At 42.0% G+C, this 13815-nt stretch overlaps 1 protein-coding gene across 1 annotated transcript; it reads left to right on the top strand.

The window, feature by feature from the left end:
• The first annotated feature begins 1392 nt into the window (after window positions 1-1392).
• Window positions 1393-7295, top strand: LOC135147285 (uncharacterized). Its single transcript, XM_064080204.1, has 7 exons — window positions 1393-2014; window positions 2198-2337; window positions 2782-3301; window positions 3629-3962; window positions 4320-5517; window positions 5623-6405; window positions 7218-7295. Exons 1-7 carry the CDS (start codon window positions 1393-1395, stop codon window positions 7293-7295), a joined length of 3675 nt encoding a protein of 1224 aa, XP_063936274.1.
• Window positions 7296-13815: the final 6520 nt, after the last annotated feature.

Here is a 13815-nt window from a genome sequence, read left to right as displayed (position 1 = left end):
TCATTTTTAAGTGCTTTGTGTATCATTTTAAGTGCTTTGTGCATATTTTATACTTTAAATGTATTTTTATACTTTTAAGTGATGTTTTTGTGTATACTTAAGTGCTTTGTGTATATTAGTAAGATGCTCTGCACATGTTAAAATAGTGTAAATAAATTCAAAACCAACAGATGAATTAAATTGAATTAAACCTAATGAAATAGCTGCAACTAATTTATAAAATCTACTGCAAATACATAACTAGTGCTCTGCACATCTTAAACGGATTAAATCATAAACAAAACCTTAAGCTAAGTTTTTAATTAAACACGTATACAAGTTGCTTCCAATACAGTTAAAACATATAATTAAAACAAACATATTGATTTGCAAGTGATTTAGTGATAAGCAATTCAGAAAAGCTAACTAAAAACACATACACAATATATATACGACTCACATACCGTTGTTTTTAGTGGTCAAGATTTGGTTGTTCGTCCAGGTACGAAATCTGCAAAAAACAAAGAGTCTAACATCAGTGATTCGTGATGATGAATTTATTTACATAGCTACTCAAATTTTAAAGTGAATTGTTAGAGTAGTGAAAGGAACAATGTCGACGAACACTTGTACGAACAAATTACAGTGTTTCTACACCAAAACAACGGAATTGAGCAACGTTGTTGAGAGATTTTTGTAATTTGAGGGTAACTTGCTGGAGAGAGTTTGGGTGGGTAATGGTTTATAGTTACAGTAGAAGCCAGCCTTTTGTTTAAAGGACGTTTAGAATGGTTATGTTAATGGGCCTGATTCGGGTCCTCATTTTAAGTCCAATATCTAGTTCTCACCACTTAAAGTTCTCATTAGAGTAGCCCTATATATATATATATATATATATATATATATATATATATATATATATATGATATGGGTCAGAAGTAATATTTAATTATTATTAGATATTAAAAGCCCAAGAACACTAAAGCCCAGTTAAATAGGGCCTGAGGCTCTTAAATATTAATTAATTTCGTAATTAATTAATAGAGTCCCAGTCAGAGGTCCAGTTACAAGTCCAAATTCTATAATACATCTGATTCTAGCAGATAAATATTCAGAAGTTCGGATAAACGTCAACAACAAGAGGATAAGAGTTCTACCTTATCTCTTGCTTCGAGGCATACTTCGATAAGAAGTCTGATACACGGAATCGTACTTCCGTCCCACTTCTGACTCCGAAGCGCCTATATAAAGGGCTCTACCCCTCATAACTAGAACTACGTTTTGGACTTGATTCTTCTCCACGCAGAAGATACGTAGGCATCTCGTATCGAGACCAGTCCAAAGCACGAATCGCTCACCCCCGTTTTTAGTTCTATAACATTTGGCGCCGTCTGTGGGACAACAACGACAACCATGACGAACCCAACCGGACCACGTTCAGAAATTCATGTTCCACGCGGTCGAACCACCACCGGAGTCTCGACTGAATCAACCCCTGTGACTACCTCACTCCCGCTCGGTACGACCATTGCTCAAACTACTACTCCCCTGACTTTTGGCTCGCTGCCCCCTCTGACTCGAGTAATTGCAACCGTCACCGACGCCGGCACGCATTACTCAACAGTCACGACAACCACTCGTGGAGGCACGGGTGATGACTATGTGCACGTGACTGATTACGACTCCTCGGAGTCGGAGCAAGAGCGTGATACCCCCCCTCGAAGGAGGAGAGAAACCGATCATACTCGGCACCGTCGACGCCGCCATAGGCAAGAAGCTAATGAGCCCCGGGGGCCAATAACTTATGAGGAAAGGATCCGGGCCCATGAAGAGGAAATCGCACGGTTAAAGAGAGACCAGGCAAGGATGCAACCCCCAGAATCTAGGGAGGAAATCCCTCGTCAAACCGTGATGAATCAAATTCACTTGTTACCAGCAGGCGATCCTGATAACCCGGTTCCCCCTTTTACGCAAGAAATCATGGGTGCAAGGATTTCCCGAAAATTCAAGCTCCCCACCATTAAAGCTTATGATGGTACGGGTGATCCCGCTAATCATGTTCGGACCTTCATGAACGCTCTGCTACTCCAGCCCGTCACCGAAGCAATTAAGTGCCGCGCTTTCCCCCAAACCTTGAGTGGGATGGCCCAACATTGGTATAGTCGCCTACCCCCTAATTCTATCTCTTGTTTTGCTGACTTGAGCAGGGCTTTTATAGGGCAATTTGTTGGAAGCAAAACACATGCTAAGAGCTCTGCCTCCCTAATGAATTTGCATCAAGGTAAGAACGAATCGCTCCGAGAGTATATGAATCGTTTTACCAAAGAAGCCTTGAAGGTCCCAGACCTTGATCAGAAGGTAGCCATGATTGCGCTCCAACAAGGCACCACTGATGACAATTTTCGCCGATCTCTAGCCAAGAGGGCTCCGGACAATATGAACGATTTACAAGAGAGAGCCGGAAAATATATAAAGGCGGAGGAAAGTTTGAGAAAATCCCAGAGCAATCAGGGACCGAATACCAACTTCAAGAAGCGTGGGAATGATACGGAGTATAATGCTGAGAATAAGTACTCCCGGAAGGATGATGAGGAAAAATCGCCTGCTAAAAAGAAGATGGGGCCGAGGTTTACTGAGTATGCCAGGCTTAACACCCCGAGGAGTCAAATCCTGTTGGAAATTGAGAAGGACGAAAGTGTTAGATGGCCGAAGCCTATAAGGACCGATCCGGAGAAACGTAACAAAGATTTATATTGCCGATTCCACAAAGACACAGGACATAAGACCGATGATTGCCGGCAGCTGAAGGATGAGATTGAGTTCTTGATCCGAAGAGGAAAGTTATCCAAATTTACCAAAGACGGAGACAAGAATCATCGAGACAATGATAATCGTGGAAGAGACAACGATGACAAGAGAACTCAGCCTCGAGGGCCTGTTATTAATGTGATCTCCGGAGGACCGACAGCCGCTGGTACTTCCAGTAACTCGAGGAAGGCTTATGCAAGGGAAGTAATGAGTATAGTTGGAGAACCCCCGAAGCGGGCAAAAATTGATTATGCAATGGCATTCGATAACGTCGACCTTGAGAAGGTAAAATTCCCCCATGATGACCCCTTAGTGGTTACACCAGTGATTGGAAACTCGTCCGTAAAAAGAGTGCTCATTGATAATGGAGCCTCGGTGGATATTTTGTTCTATGATGCCTATGAAAAGATGGGATACTCCGATAATCAACTAACACCCTCGGATATGCCTATATATGGCTTCAACAATGTGGAAACCAAGATTGAGGGCATGATCCAACTCCCTGTAACTATGGGTACCGAACCTAGACAAGCCACATGCATGATAAATTTCTTGGTTGTTAAAGCTTCGTCGACCTATAATGCCATCCTTGGAAGGACCGGGATACACGCTTTTAAAGCAATCCCCTCCACTTACCACATGAAGATCAAATTCCCGACTAGGAACGGAATTGGAGAAGAATTAGGAGATCAGAAAATGGCCCGAAGCTGTTATATTGGGGCATTAAGATCCGGAGGAGCCGGGGGGCAAGTATTACCTATAGAGGATCTTGATGTCCGAGAAGAAGAGGAAAAGAGAGGCAAGCCTGCCGAAGATTTGGTTCCAATCCAATTGTATACAGAAGAACCCGAAAAGGTCACTTATGTTGGAGCATTGCTCCAGGGAAGTTTGAAACAAGAGCTTGTGAGGTTCTTGAGGAACAACCGTGATGTTTTCGCTTGGACAGCGGCTGATATGCCAGGTATCGATCCCTCATTCATGACTCATAAGTTGAATGTAAACCCCACGAGGAAACCTATTAAGCAGAAGAAAAGGAACTTCGCCCCTGAAAGGCAAGAAGCCATTAAACAGGAGGTCGATAAGTTGTTGGAAGCAGGTTTTATCGAAGAGATACAATTCCCAGAATGGTTGGCGAACCCTGTTATGGTCAAGAAGGCCAATGGAAAGTGGAGGATGTGTGTAGACTTCACTGATCTGAATGATGCTTGTCCGAAGGATTGTTTCCCTCTTCCAAGGATAGACACGTTAATAGATGCCACCGCTGGCCATGAGATGCTGAGCTTCATGGATGGCTTCAGCGGATATAATCAGATCCGGATGGACAAGGACGATGTACCCAAGGTATCGTTTATCACTGACTTTGGTGTATTTTGTTATTTGGTTATGGCCTTTGGACTTAAGAATGCAGGAGCAACATACCAACGCCTTGCGAACAAGATGTTTAAACATCTGATTGGAAAGACTATGGAGGTATATGTAGACGATATGTTGGTGAAAAGCTTGAACAAAGCGGATCACCTTGAACACCTTAGAGAGGCCTTTGAAGTCCTGAGGACGCATAAGATGATGTTAAACCCAGCTAAGTGTGCCTTTGGGGTCGGTTCCGGAAAGTTCCTGGGTCTAATGGTCTCAAAGCGTGGTATTGAAGCCAACCCCGACAAGATAAAAGCTATCCTAGATATGGAACCCCCAAAGAATGTAAGGGATGTTCAAAAACTGACAGGAAGAATTGCAGCCTTGGGAAGGTTTGTGTCCAAGTCAGGAGACAAGTGCTTGCCTTTCTTCAAAGCATTAAAGAAGGTCAAGAACTTTGAATGGACGGATGAGAGCCAAGTGGCCTTCGAACATCTAAAGAAATATATGGCAGAGCCACCACTCTTATCAAAACCCGTAGAGGGCGAAATCCTGTATGTATACCTAGCTGTCTCGGAACAAGCGCTAAGCGCGGTCCTAGTTCGGGAGGAATCCAAAGCCCAGAAACCAGTATACTATGTGAGCAAGGTTCTGCATGGAGCGGAGCTCAATTACTCAGTGATCGAAAAATTTGCTTTGGCCATGATTACGGCCTCGAGGAAATTGAGACCATGCTTTCAGTCTCATAAGATAGAAGTCTTGACAGACCAACCTCTCCGAAATGTTATACATAGCCCTAAGGCTAGTGGAAGATTGATCAAGTGGGCAATTGAGCTTGGAGAATTCGATATCCGATACAAGCCTCGAACGGCGATTAAAGCTCAGGCCTTAGCTGACTTCCTAGTTGAATGCACCATTAGCAACCAGGAAGTCGGGGGGCAAGGAGACAAGGTGGAAGAACCTACTAATGAAGAAAAACCTAAAGAATTTTGGCTACTATTTTTTGACGGGGCTTCAAAAACAAAAGGTAGTGGTGCAGGACTTGTGCTCCAAAGCCCTGATGGCTTTACAGTGGAATATGCTATTAAGCTAGACTTTCCGACCACCAACAACGAAGCAGAGTATGAAGCATTAATAGCTGGACTTGGTCTAGCTAGAACCTTGAGGGTAAAGAATTTGAAAGTCTGTGGTGACTCAAAGCTTGTAGTCTTCCAAGTGAATGGTGAGTTTGAAGCCCGTGAGGATACTATGCTGAAATACCTAAGGATCGTAAAGACCCAGATGGCACTATTCGAAGAATGCTCGGTAGAATATGTGCCCCGAGAGGAGAACACCAAGGCTGATGCCTTATCACAATTTGCATCCTCCGACGATGAGGTATGCTCAGGAAGCGTTTATTATCAGGTTTTGAGAACCCCAAGCATCGAAGCAAAGTTAGTTGCCCCCATTGACACAGGGGCCACTTGGATGGATGAGATTAAGTTGTACTTACAAAGCAGTCATCTACCACCTAATGCTGACGAAGCACGGAAGTTACAGGTGAGGGCCCTTAAGTATGTACTCATTGAGGGGGTCTTATATAGAAAATCGTTTGTGATCCCTTATTTGAGATGTTTGAGGCCGGATGAGGCTCGAGAAGCCCTTAGAGAAGTTCATGAAGGGGTATGTGGCCAACACCTCGGTGGAAGAGCATTAGCTCATAAAGTAACCCGCCTTGGATTCTATTGGCCAGATATGCTAAAGCACGCTCAAGACTATGTGAAAAGGTGTGATCGTTGTCAAAGGTTTGCACCCGTTGTACGACAGCCACCTGAGATGCTGACGTCTATCAATACTCCTATCCCCTTTGCAATGTGGGGGATGGATATCCTTGGACCGTTTCCACTTGCTAGTGCGCAGAGAAAGTTTCTATTGGTTGCGATCGATTATTTCACTAAGTGGATTGAAGCCAAGCCGTTGGCCAAGATAACCACCAAGCAAGTTGCGCAATTTGTGTGGGAAAACATTATCTGCAGGTACGGAATACCTCGAGTCATGGTTACAGACAATGGGACTCAGTTTAATAATACTGAGTTTAGAAGTTATTGTGAGGATTACTCGATTGAGTTGCGCTTCACTTCAGTTGCCCATCCTCAAGCTAATGGACAAGCTGAGGTGGCCAATAGGATAATCCTTGATGGACTGAAGAAAAGAGTTGAGAAAGCCCAGGGGTCATGGGCCGATGAGATACTCCCTATATTATGGGCGTATCGAACAACTTGTAAGGTTTCAACTGGGGCAACCCCCTTTCAGCTGGCTTATGGAGCCGAAGCAGTGGTGCCACTTGAAATCACTCATACATCCTCCAGGGTCCAGCAGTATGAGCCAGAAGCCAACGAAGAAGGTATGAGACTTGCGCTTGATATGATTGATGAGATTCGTGACGAAGCTCATGCTAAGATTGTGGAAAACCAGAAACGAGCTTCTTATTACTATAACCTACGGGTTAAGGAGCGATACTTCCGGGATGGAGATCTGGTACTTAGAAAAATTGAAGCTTCTGGGGTAGGTCCCAAAGGCAAGATGGCTCCAAATTGGGAAGGCCCCTACCAAATTAAGACTGTCACAGGCCATGGCTCATACAAGCTTCAAACCTTGGAAGGAGTTGAAGTCCCCAGAAGTTGGCATGCGACCAACTTGAAGATGTATTATATTTAATGCTTATCCTATGATGATAGAAGTTAGTAGTTACCACAAGAATAAGGTCATGTTGACCACTGCCATGTAGTTGGTTTCCGAAAGTAGTTTATCTCTTTTACTATGACATTAATAAAGTCCTGAGGATTATTTAACTTGTTTATTCAAGTTATTCTTACTTATGTTTCCACCTGTGACAACCACGAGTTTCAAGTTTGAACTTACACGCTTGAAGCTAGAAATCCTAAGTACGAACCACTTTGGATAGAAAGCTCATAAAATAATATACTGACTCGCAAGAGTTAAACCCTGCAGGGTGATTACAAAAATCAGAAGATTATTCTAAGACTTGGTCTCCCAAGTTTAATTTTAATCCTAAGTTAAGGATATTTTACTGTTAGGTTCGAAATCCTAAACTTAATGCACGATATGCAGAAAAGCAGAAAAAGCATAAGGTAAAAGTTAACTTAGATAAATAAAAGAAAGTTTTAACCCCGAAGGGTGCAAGTTCTAGAATTTAAATAATTACAAGGGTTGAGCCACGCAGGGCATAAAAACTATCTAAGGGAGATCGTCGTCAAAGACGTCATCCCCTTCTTTGGCGTCCGCCACCTTTTCTGGAACCTCCCCCTCATTCTCGGGTTCCTTCGCCGCGTCCTCGGCCATGGGGGAGTGAACTTCATCCTGGGGGATTCCTTCTTGGGAGTCGACAGGGTGAGAATCCCCGAGCACCTCCTCCTCGAGGTCGATCGGAGAAGCAGGAGCCTTCCCCGGGATAGGAGGGACGGGGAACTTCTCTAGTGAAACCCCTTCTATCTTGGAGCTTAACTCCGCGATAATCGACTCCCAACACAGGGTGAAAGTCTCCGGGAAGCTGGCATCATACTCCGCCGCCAAAAGGTCGTCAAATTCCTTGGACTTTTTGTAGTCCTCGATCGCCTCCGCGCGCGTGCGCGCCAGCTCCGCCTCCAGGGTGCGGACCTTCTCTTGCTCAGCCACCAGCTCAGCCTCCACCCTTCTGAACTGCTCAAAGTTAGCAGTCGAGGAATTGAAGTAGCGATCGCGGTCGCGTTCCGCGATCGCTTTCTCTGCCCTGACCGCCTTCAAGTTATGAACAGCGGCTTGCAAATAGGTGTTAACCTGCGAAACAAAGAAGACTATTAAGAAAGACCTTAAGTTTGAAAATAATAAGGAACAAAAAATATTGCTAAGTAAGAATTTCGAAAACTTACGGTCGCCACAGCTTGGGCCCCCAGCATTTCGATCTGGAGGTCTTCCGAAGACTCGACCACATGGGCCCTATCCCGCGGAGTGACCACGTTCTTGGACCACTCTGTGGCGGCCCGAGAATCACCGACCACAATATCTTTATTCAGAAGGCCCCACTGGACCACATAAGGACTGGAATCCTCGTCTATGGTCGTGGTCCGTGGGCTTAAAAAAGCTGGAACCCGCTCTACAGGCCCAGTTCCCCCTTCCTTCCTGGGCCGTTTGGTGCGCGAAACCTCAGTGGGCACGGCCTTCTGCGCAGCGGTTTCCCGCTTCTGGAAAATGCTCCCCAAAGCAACTTGGGCTGAAAAGGAAGATCATGAAAAATTAGAGGCCCAGTCCATGCCATCACATAAAAAACATATACATATATAGGCAAGGTATAAAAAGGGCATACCCTCAGGGCCCAAATCGCTAAGCCCGTGCAATTGAAGCGATGCCTCGGAGATTAACAGCGAACAATGGTGAAGATTGTCGGCCGTTAAAACCTTAATGGCCGCCTCTTCTTCAACCCCTAACTTGAGGGACCTCATTGGCCCATCCTCGGCCCGACTAAAATCAGAATAAAAATAATCGGCCCAGTCGGCCCCCTCCATATACAGATAAAACCACTGCTTCTTCCAGTTGGGAAGGGAATCAGGGGCCGAGTCTGAAACGAAAATACTACGGCCCAATGTTCGATACTGGATTTTGACCCAGCCTTCATCATTTGGGGCGTTAACAAATTTGAAAAGATACCTAAACACAGCTACACTGGGCTCCAAGTTGTGCTTCTTACATTGGACCATAAAGCAGTGTATAAACCTCCAGCCATTGGGCTGGAGTTGGGTTGGACACACCCGGGCCTCAGCTAAAAGCCTATAAACAAACATCGGAGGTGGCAACCTAAAACCAGCATAAAAGGTTTCCTTGTAGATTCGAATAGCCCCGGACTTGGGGTAGCAAGCCCGGTCATTTGGGCCTGGGGCCACGGCCCTATAAGGGTGTTCGATTCCAAAAAGCTTGACCATAATATCTACATCTTTTTGCTTATACTGGGAAGGGTACTTATAAGCATCTAGATGAAGTAAATTAGGGAAGGCTTGACCAAACTCAGAAAGAATATCACGAAGAGAAAAAACGCTAGCATGAACGAGGGATTTTTTACCTCGGTTAACGCGAGAACGAGCCACGGGAGGCTGAGAAAGTTGAGATTGCTGGGAAGAGGATGAATCCGCCATTGATCTTCTTCGGATGAAGGTATGAAACCCAGAAACTGATGGAGAAACGATGAATATTGTTCGGAAACTGGAAAAAACGCTTGAAGATCAGCCGGAATCTGGGAAATCCTTGGAGATCGCCGGAAAAGTCGCCTTGAAAATCGCTAAAGAACTAGAGGAAACTAAAGAATTAGAGAGTGTTTGAGAGTGTTTAAGCTCTTGGACTTGTGAAGTGTTTTGAGTGAAATGAGAAATGAACTCTCAGTCACTAGATTTATAGAAACCCTCAACCGGTTCACTTGCCAGTCAACCCTAGGGTTCACAGCCTACAGCCGGTAAAATGGGCTTTGGGCCGGTTAAGGGGCATTTTAAAGGGCGGGAGGCCCACGGAACTGAAAAGATAAACCCTTTCTAGAAGAGTCGAGAGAATTCTGAAAGACACTCGGAAAATTAAAAGGAAAATAAGCTATATAAGCCTGACAAGTTATAGACTAAGGCCCACAACCTATAACGGTAACATGCTCCTAAGACAATTATAAGGAAATGAATTACCTACGAAATGAATACTAACATGTCTCCTTGGCGGGGTTACCCACGCCAAGGAAGCATAACGATTGAAGCCTTGTGAAGGCCTTAAAGTCAACCACGCCCAGGAAGCATATTTCCTAGGCGTGGTGTAGCAACATGTCTCCTTGGCGGGGTTACCCACGCCAAGGAAGCATAACAATTGAAGCCTTGTGAAGGCCTTAAAGTCAACCACGCCCAGGAAGCATATTTCCTAGGCGTGGTGTAGCAACATGTCTCCTTGGCGGGGTTACCCACGCCAAGGAAGCATAACAATTGAAGCCTTGTGAAGGCCTTAAAGTCAACCACGCCCAGGAAGCATGTTTCCTAGGCGTGGTGTGGCAACATGACTCCTTGGCGGGGTTACCCACGCCAAGGAAGCATATCAATTGAAGTCTTGTGAAGGCCCTAAAGTCAACCACGCGCAGGAAGCATATTTCCTAGGCGTGGTGTAGCAACATGTCTCCTTGGCGGGGTTACCCACGCCAAGGAAGCAGATCAATCGAAACCTTATGAAGACCATGAATTCAACCACGCCTAAGAAGCACTTCTCCTAGGCGTGTTACAAAATTAGGTCTCCTTGGCGTATGTACCCACGCCTAGGAGACATCTTACTCTGAAGAGAGCCTGGGAGCACGCCTCCTAGGCGTGGCAACTAAAGGTGCCTCCTTGGCGGGTATAGCCACGCCCAGAAGGCTGTACGCATGATGGAACACTCAACAACGCCTAGGAGACGTGTCTCCTAGGCGTGGCTATTTGAATGCCTCCTTGGCGGGGGTACCCACGCCAAGGAAGCATATCCTTGAGAAGGATGAATTTTTATTCTTTATAAAAATATTCAAAAATTCCCCAAAATTGGGAGAAATATGAGAAAAATCCTGAGAATTCAGGAAAAATCACAAAATTGAGATTTTGATTCCAAAGAATATTTTGAAAATTCTTTAAAGGCTCGAAAAATTCTAGAAAATTGGAATTTAATCGTAAAAATTCTAATTTAATTGAATTGAGCCCTGGGAAAAATATGAAAATGCTTGAAAGCACCGTTACAAGCATAAATCTGAGACGGATACTTGTTGTACAAACAAAAATGACCCGTAAAGATGCGAAAGTTACTCAGAAGGTCATAAAAGGGACTCGAGTCTTCCGATATTCCAATCAAAAATGAAGTATAATCCCGAAGGATACGAAACAGAGCTATCTATAACAATATTCAATTCAAATCATCTCTCGAATCATTTCAAAGTAGTCAAGATCGGTGAGATCCTTGCGCTATTTATGGAACTTCAGACCTTGGATGATGAGAGTTGGCAGAAGTTAGCTTTCTCGCATGATGTATGAAGCTCAGAGAGCCGATAAGGTCTCAGCAACTTCTGAAAAGTTTCTACAAAACTTTTCGAAAGTTGGGGGGCAAATGATATGGGTCAGAAGTAATATTTAATTATTATTAGATATTAAAAGCCCAAGAACACTAAAGCCCAGTTAAATAGGGCCTGAGGCTCTTAAATATTAATTAATTTCGTAATTAATTAATAGAGTCCCAGTCAGAGGTCCAGTTACAAGTCCAAATTCTATAATACATCTGATTCTAGCAGATAAATATTCAGAAGTTCGGATAAACGTCAACAACAAGAGGATAAGAGTTCTACCTTATCTCTTGCTTCGAGGCATACTTCGATAAGAAGTCTGATACACGGAATCGTACTTCCGTCCCACTTCTGACTCCGAAGCGCCTATATAAAGGGCTCTACCCCTCATAACTAGAACTACGTTTTGGACTTGATTCTTCTCCACGCAGAAGATACGTAGGCATCTCGTATCGAGACCAGTCCAAAGCACGAATCGCTCACCCCCGTTTTTAGTTCTATAACAATATATATATATATCGATCCCGAAAATGAGGTCGAAAATGACATTTGAAAACTGGAACTTGAAATCAGGAATTCAGCTGCATATGAAGTTGCAAAAGAGGTTGCAACACGGCTGGCGCCGCCTGTAGTTGCAAATGAGGTTGCAAAAGTTGCAAACAGTATTTTTGAATTTTTTTTTATGAAAAGGTATTTTTAAAAATAATTCTGGAAGGTAGTATTTTTGAAAACAATAAAAGAAAAGGTAGGTAGTTTTGTAGATTTCCCTATATATTTTTGCATATGCTTTTCTCAAATTATAATAATACAGTATAAATGATTGCCACCTGTTTGATTATCTTTATTCACACCTTTTATTTTTATTTATTATTAAATCGACGTTGAACCAGTGTTTTTATTCAACCTTTTTTTTCCCTGACAAAATAAGCCTCTTTTTTATTTAAGAATAAAACTAAATGATATGACAAAAAAACTTCTTTTTTAAATAAAACTAAATTATTCAAAAGCCGATTTTTATCAGTATTTGGCCTGTGGCTAAACAATTGCAATGTGTGTGATTCTGTGGATCATAAAATGGATCACAAGTGACTCAATGTCAAATTGTCAATTGTCACGCAACGAGTTTATATTTGAATTCGACTTTGTCGCTTTTTCATAAGCTCTATTTTAGTTAATTATTTATAATTATTTCTAATTATCTTACATCTTTTTCTTGATTTCACTTATATTAAAAGTAATTCCATTGTGGTTTTAAGTAACCAAAATTTAATTTAAACTTTCAAAAAATTTATAATAGAAAATAGTGGAAAGGAATTCCACAGAATTTCAAATAACCCATAGAACTAAATTTTGCATTTAAGTTCAAATGATATATAATATTCAATAAAATGTATAAGCAAAATTTACTTAATACATAAAAGCTTGAAAGGAATTCCACAAAATTCGAAATACCCATGAACTAAATTATTTCTAACACATTTAAGTTCTGATAATAAATAATTTTCAATAAAATCTATAAGCAAAATTTACCTAATACATAAAAATTGAAATTAGTGCCATCAAATCAAATAAAAAACTGATGCTATCAAATACAAAATTTAGCCTGCAAAAGTTGGTTCGGCTGGTTAAAAGAGGAGGATTGTATTCTCTTGATCAGGTTCGACTCCCAAAAAAGAGAATTTGTGATTGTATCTTCTGGCCCAGAGTCTGTCGCGGATTCTCACGTTAAAAAAAATACAAATTTTATTACAAAATAATGATATTACTTGGAATCTTTAATTAGATTGATTTATGTTGATACATAGGACAACTATTATCATCTGAATTAAAATTGATAAAATTATAGTATATATATAATTTTATAATTGTTTGATTTTTAATTTTAACATTTTTGAAATAAAACCTCGATTAATGTCCTATAATTGCGTGAGAAATGGATAATCGGATAAATATGTTTGGAAGTTTAAAAAGCCACAAATTTCAACCATCTGGAGTGGTGTTTACACGTGTCGTAACAGTCTTCGTCAAAGCAGGACGTCCACACACCTGTTGCCACACTATCCTGTTGTTAATCTTGCGGGGTCCACTAAAGTAGTGAAATATCTAGGCTAATTTTTAAATTCGCGGTTTAAAAATATCGGTAGTTATGGTGGACATCCAGTGGTGTCATATTTGATGCTTCACTCAAACAAATTTCAGCCATCCAACGGACTCTTTTACTTTCTGATGATACCACCTCAGTTTCAGCCATTCATTCTCCTGTAAAGCAGAGTACGACAATCAACTTATTTCAAAACTCGTAAAAAGATCTTGACTTGCTTATGTCCGGATTAATTTTTAAATATTAAATTTTTATAACGAAGTTTCTATGATGTGTCTATGTTCACACAATAATCACTAACTCCTATGAGAATACTAATTTTGATTGGTGGATGGATAATAAATGTTGATGCCCCATGCATTTGCACCAATTCCACCAATAAAAAAAGTCATTTTGAATTGGTGTTTATTGTGTGCCCTTGAGCACACATTAGAAAGACTGTTTTTATAATCAAGTCAAGATTTTAAAGATTATTTTATTGTAAAAATTTGAGGTCAAGCAT

Source organism: Daucus carota, chromosome 6 (genome assembly GCF_001625215.2).
Source record: "Daucus carota subsp. sativus chromosome 6, DH1 v3.0, whole genome shotgun sequence".
NCBI classification, from domain to species: Eukaryota; Viridiplantae; Streptophyta; class Magnoliopsida; order Apiales; family Apiaceae; genus Daucus; species Daucus carota.
This window is presented reverse-complemented; position numbering and strand designations above follow the sequence as displayed.